Source organism: Neoarius graeffei, chromosome 2 (assembly GCF_027579695.1).
Source record: "Neoarius graeffei isolate fNeoGra1 chromosome 2, fNeoGra1.pri, whole genome shotgun sequence".
Taxonomy (NCBI): domain Eukaryota; kingdom Metazoa; phylum Chordata; class Actinopteri; order Siluriformes; family Ariidae; genus Neoarius; species Neoarius graeffei.
In genome coordinates, this window is record NC_083570.1 from 62,441,627 (window position 1) to 62,458,171 (window position 16,545).

The following is a 16,545-nucleotide window of genomic DNA, read 5'->3' on the forward strand; positions in this document are numbered from 1 at the left end:
CTGTAATATATCAGTCCATATGTCAAAGCGATGGCTGTAAACGAGATTCGTTGAGACCTGTGCGAGACTTCGTAGGACGGAAGTAAAACGTACAGCGGAAATCAAAGTGACCAGCATCTGCCAACGTTGTCAAAAGATGCGTGGACCCTCTTTCGAATGCTGATGTAATCAAGCCGGAAGTTTTCCCTGTGTCCGAAATCGCTCCCTACTCACTATATAGGGCACTATATAGTGGGGACGCCATTTTGTAGTGCTGTCCGAAACCTTAGCGAAGATTATGTGGGAAATGTGCTCAGTATAATATGGATTTATCACAAAAATACATGCGTGTATTTATCTCATCTCATCTCATTATCTCTCGCCGCTTTATCCTTCTACAGGGTCGCAGGCAAGCTGGAGCCTATCCCAGCTGACTACGGGTGAAAGGCGGGGTACACCCTGGACAAGTCGCCAGGTCATCACAGGGTTGACACATAGACACAGACAACCATTCACACTCACATTCACACCTACGGTCAATTTAGAGTCACCAGTTAACCTAACCTGCATGTCTTTGGACTGTGGGGGAAACCGGAGCACCCGGAGGAAACCCACGCGGACACGGGGAGAACATGCAAACTCCACACAGAAAGGCCCTCGCCAGCCACGGGGCTCGAACCCGGACCTTCTTGCTGTGAGGCGACAGCGCTAACCACTACACCACCGTGCCGCCGAATGAGCTAGTTGGCCCCTTTAAATAAACGGGTATCTATTCATACAGTGAGATCGCCAAAGTTTAATAAACTGAAAATGCAATAACTAATTTTGAAGTAGATGATGTATAGGACATGTGTCGCTTGTGTCTTGTGACTTATTGTAAAAATGATATAAAGGGTTCAAAATCGCATAGTTACAAATATAATAGTAACTTCATATGATAATATTAACCACTGGTTATTTCAGAGAGGAAAAAAATAGGGACACTATTGCTTCCATTCGGGACAATACAACACAGAATTCGGGACCACTGGGGGACACAAAGAAAAAAAGTTAATTTCGAGCCCTGCCGCCGTCTCTTGTTATCTGGATTATTATTGCCATTTGTTTTTGTCCCGTTTGTTTACCCTTGTGCCACGCCCTTTTTCCTGGATTAAATCTCTCTATTTATTTGTTTACTGTCTGTGTTCTGCTTGTGGATCAGCCATTTCACGGATATTGCCATTTTGGATTTGGCGCGGTGCACTCTGGGACCGTTTGGGAACAAACAAAGCATCCCATGCGAGATGTCAGCCTACGCGGACTTGTTGTAGACGTTGTGTTAGTAATTAAGTCATAAAAGCCTCGTACTCATTTGTCCTGCCAGTGTGTGTTTTACTCCTAGAGTGAAATGGGTGGTGCTGACCGATGTGCAGTTTATAAATGCAACAGTAATCGACGGTATAAGGACAAGTGAGCGATATTATGAATATAATAGTACTATACTACGTGTAGACTATAGCCATAATGGTATTATAATGGCATTATTATTAATGTTTTAGTATCATCGGTCAGCACAGGCGTAACTTTAATAAGGACAGGTGGGGACATGTCCCCACCAACATTGACAGGGCAGGGGACAGTCCCCACCAACATTTCACGCCTTTTCCGAACGTTTAGAGACACGCGCGACTGTTTTCCCCTGTTTTATCCCATGAATGACAAGCCCCGCTGTTGCCGCCGCTTAGCTGCTGTTTTGAGAGCTGTAACCTGATTGGCGGCAGCTCTCTGCTATGTGTGTAGCAACCAACGACTCATTGGACCAAACTGGACAATGTGAACATTAAAGACATTTGTCAGCAGTTTGTGGAAGTAAGTGACAGGAGAAGGAAGGTGTTTGGTACTTTTAAATGAATACTGTGGTGCATAGTCTTACATGGAGGGCAAGGGAAGTTTCATTTTTTTGTTTCTTTTTAATTATTATTATTTTTTAAATAACTGTAAACTGGAGGCTTTTTTTACATTATTGTGATGTTCGTCCCTAATGTTGAGATGTTCGTTTCTTTTTGAAATGTTTTAAATTTTGTAATAATTTGAATTGAATTGTTTGACTTGCAAATACATTTTGTGGTTTGCACAAATTACACAGATTATAAAATCACCTAGATTTCCTTTATATGTAAGATTATATTATTAATTTGTGCCTTGTTGAAACTGCTACACCTGTTTCTTCCCAGACCTGGTGTAATCCTGGTTTAGTCCAGGTATAATCTAGTTTATTATTATATTCATTCTAGTTTAGTTTGCTCTTGTTTGTGGTTTAGCCTTGGTTTAGTCCTGATGTGATCTGTGTTTGCCCTGGCTGAAACATTGAAGTTCTGGTTTAGACCTGGCTCGTGTATAGTCCTGGTTTAGTTTTGAGTAGTCCTGTTTATGTGCTATCCCTTACCCCTTAGTTTGTATCTGTTTTGACTGAGCATTGTTGGTGGCCCTATTGTTTTTTTGTGACACTAGAATCAACAATAAAAAGATGGCAATGAATGTTTTAAGATGATACTGTTTATTGTGTATTTTTTCATATAGCGGTTGTACTGCAGGACACAAGTCCTTCCACAGAATCTAGTAATAATGTGTAATGTGTATATAGTTCATATGTAAAGTATGTTCAATCAACCAGTGTGCAAGAGAGTATTTGGTAGGTGTATTTTACCACCTTTTACCCATCAGAGTGCATCAGATTGCTTTATTTATGTGTGAAGATTCACAAAATTTTCTGGGGCAGGATCCCCCCCAGTTCTACATTTGTTTGGTCCATCATGTTTCCAGCCTTTCACTGCATACCCATTGACAGCCTGCCCTGAAATGGTTTTCATAAAAGTAGTGAGGCCATAGTACGCATCTCAAAATGCATCAAAATTAAGCCTTAAAACGGGATCTTTCTAAATTTTCTCCAGGGGGACCATGCCCCCTGACCCCCCTTGAAGGGAAGTATCGTGCCTGGAAATGTCCCCACCAACTTTGAACACAAAGTTACGCCCTTGTCGGTCAGAGGGGACTTTACCATGACATTACCATGGTTTACCCTTTAGTTGAAATTTTCGGATAAAGGTTGCTTAGTTTAGAATCTACATCAGGCCTCAGGAGTTCGGTTCAAAATGGTGATTTAAATATATGGACCTAGGCTTGTTTCATTTGTTGAAAAATAGGTTAACAATAAGTGAATGTATAAGTTATTATCAATCTTAAATTTATTAATCCTATTAGATTGTAGACCTATATATCTGATCTAAATCAAGACATGGATAACACACTTACCTGGAAGTACAGGTAAGCACAGGTGTGGCCATAATCCTATCTTTTTTCACATGTGGCACATATCTGAGCTATGTTGATCTGAGCCAAGATATTGAAATTTGTTTTTATTTCTTTTCAGAGTAGTTATCAAAGATCATGTAAAAGAACTTAAAGGGGTACCAAATATAATATATACAGTTGCTGATGTGACAAAGTAACGTATTCTTAAGTATTCTATCAAATTTATATACTAGAAAACAACGAAATATCTTGGTAATTGTAAATATAATAGTCGGTACGCTAAACGGCACAAGAGTCGCCATTTTTAAAAGACCGTGACGTCAGCCCTACCCCACTGCACTAGGAGAGAAGCGTGTAATCATGGCGTCGGGCGCATCAAGTGAAAGCGACAGCTCTGTCGAATCATACGAAGAGATCCCGCAAGACACACTGCAAGCAGGCTATGGCTTAGAAGGGTACCAGTTTGAACCTAGGAGAGGTACTCTCGACTCCGGTGATGACGAAAGAAGAGAAGAAAGCTCGAACTCGCTTGGTGTTTTTCAGCGGAAACGAGTGAAAAGACACGTCTGGAGGATCGTTATGCTTTCCATCGGTCCTGTTATTACACCCGAAAGCAACACACTGTGGCATTGTGTAGCCAATCACTTACAATTCATCCTACTTTCCGATTCACACGTGCTATTCCCAACCTCAATGAGCCAACACAACTGGGCACATACATACGTCATGAGTGTTACGCAGAGAAAATGAACGTGCATTCTGATTGGATAAAATTAATATCATGGCGGGCTGTTCAAACTGCGGAAATAGTTTGCTCGAGCTACTTTCAAAACACTATAACTTTCCAACCTTAGAACAAAAAACTTTTGTAAGTCTTGAATAAGGTTCGTTAATGTGTGTTTTATTGTTATATTTACTCTATATATTGCCCTCTGTTCCCCTTTAAGTGGCATTCGTGTCCTGTCAAGTGGCGTCCTTTGTGGCTGCGGTTGATCAACCGGAGTGACCTAAAGATGCTATCAGACCACACAAGAGTTTGCCATGCTGCCTGGTTCAGGCGTTTGTTTGTCCCCAAACGGTCCCAGAGTGCGCCGCGCCACATCCAAAATGGTGGTATCCGTGAAACGGTCCATTCTTATCTCACCACACCTCCACGACCCCGAACAGTTTCAGCCTATTGGTTTCCTTTCCCTGCCTTTTTTGGAAAGTCAATACTAATCAGTTGTCTAAAAACTAAACCAGTTCTAAAAGCTGATTGGTCAGAAGGTGTTGATTAATTTTCTATAATAGCACTTACTGTATGTCTTGGAGAATACTTCATCTACACAGGTTTAAAGTAATGATACTCATTTTAACAAGTTAGCATTTCTATTGTAGCATCTTACAAAGGGATTTGTATTGCAGACACTCCACATAGATTTTAATCTATTTATCTGGTGAGGTTTTTCGTGAGGAGATTTACAGTACCAGTCCAAAGTTTGGACACACCTTCTAATTCAATGGTTTTTCTTTCTTTCTTTAAATATATATCATATAATATATTATGTAAAATAATCATTTTTAATTAATAAAAAGACACTTCACATCTTAAAGTAATGATGGATTTGTGGAATTGGGTTATTTACTGTATTTTTATTATTTACTATTTGATCTCAAAGACATTAAAGGTTATAGGCAACGGTTTTCAATTCATGCACATTTGAAACTTTATATGTTAAACCCTCTAATTTTTTTTTCTGGTCCCAAGAAGTATTGTTAATAAGTAATAATTAAAATAAGTTAGCGCGGATCGTGGCGAATTTTCGTGACCACTCGGTGTGTGACATCATTCAAGACAAACAAACAGCTTGAGTTGAGTCCACTTCCATTTACTTACGTTGCCGTTTGGCTTGAGTGCAGATGTGCGTTCAGGAATTTCCAAAGAAAAAACATGGCTTATTGTTGTGCAGTGAACTGTAACAATGGGACCGGTTCAGGAAGAAGTTTTTACCTTTTTCAGAGAGAGGAGAAGAGGTGGGTAGAGCCGATTGGCTTTTTCCGGAAGAGGAGAAGAGGCGGAGTGAGTGGGTTGGCTTTTTCCAAAAGAGGAGAAAAGGCAGATCGAGAGGGTTGGCTTTTTCTGAAAAAGGAGAAGAGGCGGAATGAGTGGATTGTGCGCATGAAGCCACATCCAAAAGTCTTTTTCCGAAAAAGGAGAAGAGGCAGAGTGAGTGGGTTGGCTTTTTCTGAAAAAGGAGAAGAGGTGGCGTGAGTGGGTTGGCTTTTTCCAAAAGAGGAGAAGAGGCGGAGCGAGTAGGTTGGCTTTTTCCAAAAGAGGAGAAAAGGCAGATCGAGAGGGTTGGCTTTTTCCGAAAAAGGAGAAGAGGCGGAACGAGTGGATTGTGCGCATGAAGCCAGAGTTTTTTTTTTCCGGAAGAGGAGACGAGGCGGAGAGAGTGGATTGTGCACGTGAAGCCAGAGGGTTGTATTTTTTTTCTGGAAGAGGAGAAGAGGCGGAGAGAGTGGATTGTGCACGTAAAACAAAATCAAGTAGTCAAAGAAGAAACGCTCAAGCAAAAGGAGAAGATTGGAGGTAAACATTTTTACTTTTGCTTGTAATTGACAAATCAAGAATCCTGAGGGATCCTGTATAATCATTGTGGAAATGAGACAAAGGGGTATTTCCTCACTTACACTACGTTCAGACTGCAACCTGAAACGACCCATATCCGATTTGTTGTGAAATCTGATTTTTTTGTTAGGCCGTTCACATTACCAATTATATGAGACTTGTATGCGATCTCCAATATAAACGGAAAACGACCCAAAAGTGTCCCGCATGCGCAAATTGACACGTAATAAGCACATCTACGTAATACGTAAACAAAAAAAAAAGCGCACTCTTCATGTTTAATGATTTTGTTTGTTTGTTTAATTATCTGGTTAGTGTTAAAGTGTGAGGTCTCGTGTGTGTTTTTGTTTCTGAACTAAAATGAAAACGTGTAGCCTGGTAACGAGGGTTGACTCCTAAATGTCTCTCTAATTTCTATATAAGTGCACTACATGTTACTAGGAAGTAATGGATTTTTAAACTCTATATAGTGCACTCGAGCTTCAGTAGGCAGTCATTTGGGATACGGCCGCTGTATTACCAAACTCTTAATTCAGGCTTAATAATTTGCACATATTTATTTCGTCATATTAATAAACTTTTTCTACATTTTTATAAATATTTATTTAGATTGTTTATAGCCAGCTGAATTCTGCAACTTCTCTCAGCACTGGCTCAAGGTGCAGAAACACCAGTGCAGTTTGCTATGGAGATGAGGCGAGACCTGGCGGTGTGGTTTTTGTGGCAGCGGCGGTGGAACTCACACAATAATCTGATTAATGTGGGCAGCAGACTAATGAGACCGAAGGTGTCAAATTACTGGAAATTTCCAGAACAATCTTATAATCTTGTAATACAGGATGGTTTAAGTTATAAATCAGTTATAGAAACTGTTTTATTTAATCAGGCTAACAGATCAACATCCAGGTCCCTACCAAATCCACCATTAGCTTGATCAATTCTATAAAAGTTTATTTAAATTCTGAAAACTGTACAAATGTTGTTGTTTTCCACCAAAGAGGCGGGATTAGCCAACGCAGAATAGTGACGTTTGTCTCTTGTTGATGACGTGTAGGTCGCATGAATGCGACCTGTCCGGTCAGACTGCAGTCGCATGTGAAAATATCGGATATGCATCGGATTTAGGACCACATATCCAAGCGGCCTGGGTCGCATGTGGAAAAAAAAGGATCTGTGTCGTTCAGATTATCAATAACAAATCGGATACAGGTCGCATATGGGCAAAAAAATCGGATATGGGTCATTTCAGGGTGCAGTCTGAACGTAGTCTTAGAGTAGGCTATAAATAGTATAATGCCACGGATGGCAGGCTAATGTGGCCTACTGGCGCACTGTCAAGTAATCGTTACCTACATCCACTAGGGAGGGCGGTTTAATTATTCTTCAAAAGGGCTCTTATTCAGTATTACGACAAAAGTAGGAATTTATCATAACTACCAGGATAAATCGTTTGTGCGTGAGTCTTGTTGAGGTCCGGGGTCACCGCAATCAGAGTCGGCCGAGTCGGTGTCAGATTCCGAGGCCGCACGGTCAAACCAGTGAGCCACATTCACCGATTGCTTCGCAATGGCCATAGGTTCATACATATATGGTTTCACCTCTCGATGTTTAATTTGGAGACTTCCTGCTTCAAAATCGCGATCGCTTTCAGATATTTTACACAACCGCTCACGACCAAAGCCCGTACACGTGTGCTCGGTTCGCAGGTAAACACAGAACTGCTCCCGGTATGTTTGGCTTGAATGACGTCATGACGACGGTCCCCTGGCGGTGAAAGTGCGCGTAAGTGAGATGTAAACAAACCTTTGGAAATTGGGCAAAACAGTATACTTTAACCGTTTTATTCAATTTTAGGGTGCAAATTAGACACTAGGAAGATTGAATTCGCTTTTTGGGTTGTTCTTCTAGACACTAAAATTGATATTCTATGTTTCACCTCCGACCGCTGCCTATGACCTTTAAGAAGGCAAGAAATTGCACTAATTAACTTTTGACGACACGCCTGTTAATTGAAACACATTCCAGGTGACTACCTGATTAAGTTGCTTAAGATAATGCCAATAGTGTGCAAAGCATCATCAAGGGAAACACTGGCTGCTTTGAAGAATCGAAAATATCAAACACATTTAGGTTTTTTCAACTTTTTGTTTACCACATAATTCCATATGTGTTCCAGATGTTATTTCATAGTTTTGATGTCTTCAGTATTGTTCTACAATGTAGAAAATCATCAAAATACAACCCCCCCCAAAAAAAAGCAAAAAAAAAAAAACCCAACCCAAAAAACTATGCATGAGTAGGTGTGTCCAAACTTTTGACTGCTACTGTATATGAGGAGGTTTATTTAACGTTTAAGGAAAGAGTCTCCAGGGTCAGCACTTTGTAACATCAGAGGTAAAGCTGTAACTTTACGTTTTTCTCCACAGGCAGGTCTTCAGGGCGGAGGGGTTTCTCAGTGATCTGACAAGCTGCATTTTTTTTTTTTTGTCTCATTAAAGCTGTACTGCCTTTCAGATTTTTCAAGTGTAGGTCATAAAAAGAATTTTCCCGAACACCCAATTATTTTTGTGTAGTGGACTGAAAGCTACTGAATTCGAATCACAGACTTCAAATTTTATTATTATCTCATCTCATCTCATTATCTCTAGCCGCTTTATCCTGTTCTACAGGGTCGCAGGCAAGCTGGAGCCTATCCCAGCTGACTACGGGTGAAAGGCAGGGTACACCCTGGACAAGTCGCCAGGTCATCACAGGGCTGACACATAGACACAGACAACCATTCACACTCACACTCACACCTACGGTCAATTTAGAGTCACCAGTTAACCTAACCTGCATGTCTTTGGACTGTGGGGGAAACCGGAGCACCCGGAGGAAACCCACGCGGTTTATTATTATTATTATTATTATTATTATTATTAATTATTGTTGTTATTTTTAAATAGAGCAATTAATGAATTTAGAGCCACGTGGCCCTAAATTCTCCGCTATTTTTTCCTGCTTCACCATGACGCAATTCAAGAGACTATGTCATGCATAACATGATGGGCTTTCTCCGTTCACGCAAGGCATTGTGGGATACAAATTTGAAACAGAAGAGAAAAACGGAGGACGTGAGTGTGCAAATGAAATGTGAAACACCGACTACAGTAACGGAAAGCGAGGAGAAAAGATGTTATGTTGCAAAGGAAATGAAACGCAGGACCAAACTAATAAATATCGACGGTCAGCGAGCACCTCGGTGTGATCAGCTGTTCGTTCAGTGACAGAATGATGTAAGTCAGTGCACGGTCAAGGTAAACCTGTAGATGGCAGTAATGCAACACTGTGGATACCAGCTGCCGTAAAACCCAAAAGAAGAAGGTGGTAAACCTGCACATGTGCACACGGACTTCCTCTGTCTGCTTGACTGTGCAAAGCAAGCGATTTCATGCACATTACTTGCTCGGGAATTCCCTCAGATTAAATAATTTCCCAGCCACAGAATGGCCTGGTTTTTTTTTTGATATTACAGAAATAAACATCTATCACAATGACCAAATTTCAAAGGGAACTAAATTTCACTGATTTTATGAAATCGAAAGGCCGTCTAACTTTAAATTAGAGTGAGAAAAATCGAAAGGCTTGTGGACACGGCTGTTACGGTGATAACAGCAAATAGTTTGTTTGCTGGACTATTTCTTCTTCTTCCAACTGATTGGCAAAGGTTTTTACACCAGATGCCCTTCCTGACACAACCCTCCCCGGTCTGTCCAGGCTTGTGCAAACCCAGTGGCTGGGGTATTTTACTGAACCTGCATGTCTTTGCAGTGTGGGGGAAACCAGAAACCCACGCAGTCACAGGGAGAACATGCAAACTCCACACAGAAAGGCCCTTATCGGCCGTGAGGTTCAAACCCGGAGCCTTCTTGCTGTGAGGCCACAGTGCCACCCACAGCATACTGTGACATGTTTGTTGGACATATCACATTAATTGTTAAATGTGGCCATAAACCTGACATGTTTGGTTCATAAATTAACAATTTTAATAATTGGCAAGTTACTGTGGACTTCAATATTTGTTCATCTCATCTCATCTCATCTCATCTCATCTCATTATCTGTAGCCGCTTTATCCTGTTCTACAGGGTCGCAGGCAAGCTGGAGCCTATCCCAGCTGACTACGGGCGAAAGGCGGGGTACACCCTGGACAAGTCGCCAGGTCATCACAGGGCTGACAATAGACACAGACAACCATTCACACTCACATTCACACCTACGCTCAATTTAGAGTCACCAGTTAACCTAACCTGCATGTCTTTGGACTGTGGGGGAAACCAGAGCACCCGGAGGAAACCCACGCAGACACGGGGAGAACATGCAAACTCTGCACAGAAAGGCCCTCGCCGGCCACAGGGCTCGAACCCGGACCTTCTTGCTGTGAGGCGACAGTGCTAACCACTACACCACCGTGCTGCCCTTCAATATTTGTTGTTACAGGAAAACAATCAACTTCAGGATGAAGTGAATGGGACCAACTATGTTATTTATTCAACATAGTTCAGTAAATTGCTGATGAAAATTGGAGTTGAGGTTGGTGTATATACAAATTGGTTTGATTGAAGAGTATTCACAGACCTGGCTGATCTTACGTGAAGAGTTATTACATTTTTGAGACCATCTTTTTTGCCACAGACCCTGTGCAGCCTCTGCTAAATCATGTTTAGTTTTATTATAATTAAAATCCAGTGTATCACGAAGCCCTTTACCTATGCTGCATTGAGTGGGCTGTTGAGTGGGTTTGTCTCCTACTAAATATGCAAGAGACCTCCTCCAGACTCCTTTATGGTGATTTACAGAGTACATTACAGCTTTTAAGCTTGTGTTTTTACATCCAAAGTTAGCACAAGATGCTCAGTCATGCTCATAACTATGCCTGCCAGGTCTATGAATATGGGTGCGTTCTAGAGGTGCTGTAGATATTAGCAAGAAATAAAGTGGGGATTTTAAAAGGAAGTAGCAGATCAATAGAGCATCCGGTGTTCCGGTATTATCAGCACTTTCACAAGGGTTCATCAAACATCTTCTGTTGACATCGATAATGATTTTAGTGCACTGAGTATAAAACAACTCCATTGGTCTAGAAAACGGATCCTTCCTCAGGTACAAAGCCTGTATTTTAATGGACCATTTCTGCGTAGTTAAATATAAACTAGACTTTGATTTGGCTTAATGTGTTTTTTGTAATTACCTTAATTTTGATATATTACAGTGGTGTTTGAAAGTTTGCGAACCCTTTAGAATTTTCTATATTTCTGCATAAATATGACCTAAAACATCATCAGATTTTCACACAAGTCCTAAAAGTAGATAAAGAGAACCCAGTTAAACAAATGAGAAAAAAATATAATACTTGGTCATTTATTTATTGAGGAAAATGATCCAATATTACATATCTGTGAGTGGCAAAAGTATGTGAACCTTGAGGTTTAGCAGCTAATTTGAAGGTGAAATTAGAGTCAGGTGTTTTCAATCAATGGGATGACAATCAGGTGTGAGTGGGCACCCTGTTTTATTTAAAGAACAGGGATCTAGATTTCTGAGGACCTCAGAAAAAGCGTTGTTGATGCTCATCAGGCTGGAAAAGGTTACAATACCATCTCTTAAGAGTTTGGACTGCACCAATCCACAGTCAGAAAGATTGTGTACAAATGGAGGAAATTCAAGACCATTGTTACCCTCCCCAGGAGTGGTCGACCAACAAGGATCACTCCAAGAGCAAGGCGTGTAATAGTTGGTGAGGCCACAAAGGACCCCAGGGTAACTTCTAAGCAACTGAAGGCCTCTCTCACATTGGCTAATGTTAATGTTCATGAGTCCACCATCAGGAGAACACTGAACAACAGTGGTGTGCATGGCAGGGTTGCAAGGAGAAAGCCACTGCTCTCCAAAAAGAGCATTGCTGCTTGTCTGCAGTTTGCTAAAGATCACGTGGACAAGCCAGAAGGCTATTGGAAAAATGTTTTGTGGACGGATGAGACCAAAATAGAACTTTTTGGTTTAAATGAGAAGCGCTGTGTTTGGAGAAAGGAAAACACTGCATTCCAGCATAAGAACCGTATCCCATCTGTGAAACATGGTGGTGGTAGTATCATGGTTTGGGCCTGTTTTGCTGCATCTGGGCCAAGACGACTTGCCTTCACTGATGGAACAATGAATTCTGAATTATACCAGCGAATTCTAAAGGAAAATGTCAGGACATCTGTCCATGAACTGAATCTCAAGAGAAGGTGGGTCATGCAGCAAGACAACGACCCTAAGCACACAAGTCGTTCTACCAAAGAATGGTTAAAGAAGAATAAAGTTAATGTTTTGGAATGGCCAAGTCAAAGTCCTGACCTTAATCCAATGGAAATGTTGTGGAAGGACCTGAAGTTCATGTGAGGAAACCCACCAACATCCCAGAGTTGAAGCTGTTCTGTACGGAGGAATGGGCTAAAATTCCTCCAAGCCGGTGTGCAGGACTGATCGACAGTTACCGGAAACGTTTAGTTGCAGTTATTGCTGCACAAGGGGGTCACACCAGATACTGAAAGTAAAGGTTCACATACTTTTCCCACTCTCAGATATGTAATATTGCCTCATTTTCCTCAATAAATAAATGACCAAGTATAATATTTTTGTCTCCTTTGTTTAACTGGGTTCTCTTTATCTCCTTTTAGGACTTCTGTGAAAATCTGATGTTGTTTTAGGTCATATTTATGCAGAAATATAGAAAATTCTAAAGGGTTCACAAACTTTCAAGCACCACTGTAGTGTCACAATGAGGAAACAGGTTGGTATGCTTATAGAGATATACCAGCTTATGGAGCTTATCCAGTTTACAAGCGACTGTCAATCAAACGACAAGAAATGTTTTATTCAGAAGTCTGACTTGCCCCCAAACTCTTCCACTTACATAGAAACCATCCCTGAATATTGAAACAGCCCACAGAGATGTTTTTTCTTTTGTTCCCTTATGTTATGTTATCTGACACTGGATATCATTTCGTTAATGATGGAAAATTCATAACGGGGTTTGTGGGTAGAGAGTGTGGTTACCACATGAGGGATTGGGATGCATTTGGGAGATGAACTGTCAGGGTGGCATCTGGCCCAGATGTGCACAATCACAGGCGGAGTCTTCGCTGTCTAAAAAGAGATTTGTTTTTCATTCTGTTTGTATATGAATTATTTGAATCTTTTTTCTGGGTGTTCAAAGATTTCTGCTTGCTCATCTTATCGCCACGCTCAACATCAACTGCCAGATGGAGTGCAGCGTCACACTGACCTGCAAGTGAGCTGGAAATACGGTGTGTGTGCTAATGAATGCAAGGTATTATATACGCAACAGTGAAACGTGCTCACTCAACATTCTCAACCACTCGTTGTTTTTGCATTCAGTCTATGCTTTGGGCGTTTTCACAAATCTCTCTTGAAGGCATTCTGCACCTTCAGTACACAGGTGAGACGTGGGAGCTGCTGTTTCACAGCCTGCCCCTAGATCACCATTCTGAAAGCAAACAGTACACCATGTGCCATGTCACCATTCCCATGGAAGTTGAAGCTCTACAACAGGAATCCACTGGGAGATGATTTGTGTAATTGGAGGCCCATTGTGTGCCAGGATTGTAGTCTTAACTCCGTCCCATGATTTTCAGAGGTATTTTTTTCTAGTACACATTATATTTTCTACTCAATTACAGATAGATTATTATCTTGTGACATGCTGAAGAGCAGAGGAATGATTAGCAGAGTTATATCTAGGCCACAGAAGGTCATGCTCTGGGAAGAATGACTGACTATTTTTGCACTGGATGTCATCCAGAGATACAGTAGCTTACCACAAAGCCAGCTCTGTGCTACTTCTCAGAGGCCTGTACCAGTCACGACTGCGCCCGGCAAACGAGAAGCACCCTATTATTCTCATTTTAGGCAGTATATTTCCTCTGTATGCCTCTGAGTGCCTTTTCAAAAGCTATTGCTCTATTTCGAACTGAGGAGATGTCTGCAACTGACAAACACTCAGTTACAAAACACAAGAGACATTCAGTGGACGATGGGGAGATTGAGGGTGATAAGTGGCACCTCTGCAGTTCCCAGAAACAAGAGTGGCATACACTGCAAGACAGACGTCTGAAAGTCTGTATTAAATAATGCATTGGGAAGTGTCACATATAAAAATGTTATCCACTTGCATTTTAAATGGGTATGGTTATATAACTCCTCTCCAAGTGCAAAATTTTATTTTCCTTATATTGTTTTCAGTGTAGGCTCTAGGACGGTCATAGAAACACCTACATTATTTAGTGCTATGGATACATATTTGAATTCTCCGTACTACAGGGATGCTACTGTTTCACTGATTTTTTTTTTTTAAAGATATTTTTTGGGCTTTTTTTCACCTTTATTGGATAGGACAGTGTAGAGACAGGACAGGAAATGAGTGGGAGAGAGAGACAGGGAGGGATCGGGAAATGACCTCGGGTCGGAATCGAACCCGGGTCGCCGGATTTACGGTATGGCGCCTTAGCCACCTGAGCCACGACGCCCCCTGTTTCACTGATTTATAATCCATGCAAACCAAGATGCTTTGGAGGTCAACCTGTAACCTGCAGACTGAGGTCCAGTGACCATGGTTTGCTACTTGTCAAGTTTATTTTTTTTCCAGTTTGTGTTTGAGATCACTAGATGCAGAATTTTTTCTAGACTCACTTGTCATGTATGCAAATAAGTGTGTCTGATTGATCAAACCACCTGATATCGGATCAAAAAGAGACCACAAAGTTGTGCTATTAAAAATTCAGCGAAGCATGACTAATCTGGCTGCGGTCAGGATGAAATCCATCATCATACCTCAGAATTAAAAGCTTAATCCCTCTACATTTGTAGACCCTAAAGAAAAAAAAACAACAACAACAACAACACTGTATTGCCAAATGTATGTGGAGACATGACCATCACACCCATATGTGGTTCTTCCCTAAATTGCTGCCACAGTGTTGGAAGCATAAAATTGTATCGAATGTCTTTGTATGCTGTAGCATTATGAAGACCCCTTTATTCGTTCTTAGAAACCCAAACATGTTCCAGTGCGACAATGCCCCTGTGCACAAAGTGAGCACAATGGTTTGCCAAAATTAGAGTGAAAAAACTTGAATGTCCTGCACAGAAACCTGACCTCAACCCCAATGAACACCTTTGCAAAGCTGAAACTTAAAGGAACTGATGGAAGGGCACCACCAGGAGTGGAGCCTGCAGCTTAATTTGACACAACATGGGAAACCTTACCCGGCCCGGATATGGAAAGGATTGACAGATTGATAGTTCTTTCTTGATTCTTGATTGAACTGGAACACCCCAGAAGGCATCAGTGCCTGACCTCACTAATGCTCTTGTGCCTGAAAGAGCACAAATCCCCACAGCAATGCTACAAAACCTCATGGAAAGCCTTCCCAGAAGAGTGGAGGTTATTGTAACAGCAAAGAGAGGACTACTGCTGCGTTCATGTGCTATGGGAATTATGGTAAATACCAAACGCCGACATGGAAAGCACACATGAACGTCCCCTCTTGTGGTATTTTCCACTGGACAACTCGTAGAAAATTTTGATACACGAGTTGCCGAGATGAGATGAACTTTAACCTTTTCAACATGGCGGCGAGCGGTACAAGACACTTGAATGGTAAGCATTGTACGCTACTAAAGTTTTTTTTTACTAGTACTAGTAGGTAGTTTTTGGTGTCTATGCAATGTTGCGTCATTAACAAGTGTAATATAATACGTTAGAAATCCGTTTCCTTTAAAAATGTGTTGTTATGGTTTGTTTTTACCTATCCAGAGCAGACGCTATTGCTAACGATAGCGAATCTGGTCCACCATCTTTAATTTGTCAACAACAACAAAAGCATGTGAACACAACACACTGGTAAATACCACTTCCCGACTGGAAAATATAATTTTCCCATAGCACATGAACGCAGCATACATCTATAGTGGGATGTTCAACAAACACATATGGGTGTGATTGGTCAGGTGTCCACATATTTTTGGCAATGTAGTGCATATATTTTATTCAGGCGGCACGGTGGTGTAGTGGTTAGCGCTGTCACCTCACAGCAAGAAGGTCCTGGGTTCGAGCCCCGGGGCCGGCGAGGGCCTTTCTGTGTGGAGTTTGCATGTTCTCCCCGTGTCCGCGTGGGTTTCCTCTGGGTGCTCCGGTTTCCCCCACAGTCCAAAGACATGCAGGTTAGGTTAACTGGTGACTCTAAATTGACCGTAGGTGTGAATGTGAGTGTGAATGGTTGTCTGTGTCTATGTGTCAGCCCTGTGATGACCTGGCGACTTGTCCAGGGTGTACCCCGCCTTTCGCCCATAGTCAGCTGGGATAGGCTCCAGCTTGCCTGCGACCCTGTAGAAGGATAAAGCGGCTAGAGATAATGAGAATGAGATGAGATATTTTATTCAGACAGTCCAATGTAGAAACTCCAGTAGACCATCTCTAGACTTCCAGCAATATATTAGATGACTGGAATGCCAATCATTCATTCAAACCAATATGTTTGTGTTTGTTGATGTTTAACAGTCTGTAGAGTGTGAATAGATAGTCCCTTTTTATTTTCACTTTATTTTAATGACCCTGTTGCT

The 16,545-nt window shown here is 41.4% G+C and overlaps 2 protein-coding genes across 2 annotated transcripts in view; one reads left to right on the plus strand and one right to left on the minus strand.

The window, feature by feature from the left end:
- Positions 1–16,545, plus strand: part of cntn1a (contactin 1a) — a 226,875-nt gene that overhangs the window by 37,304 nt on the left and 173,026 nt on the right. The gene's annotated exons all lie outside the window — the stretch shown is intronic.
- The window catches only part of LOC132881768 (peroxynitrite isomerase THAP4-like), a 57,491-nt gene that overhangs the window by 8,488 nt on the left and 32,458 nt on the right, over positions 1–16,545 (minus strand). Inside the window, exon 2 of the mRNA XM_060914628.1 lies at positions 5,261–5,389. Coding sequence (XP_060770611.1) covers positions 5,261–5,389 — 129 coding nt within the window. The remainder of the gene's footprint in view (positions 1–5,260; positions 5,390–16,545) is intronic.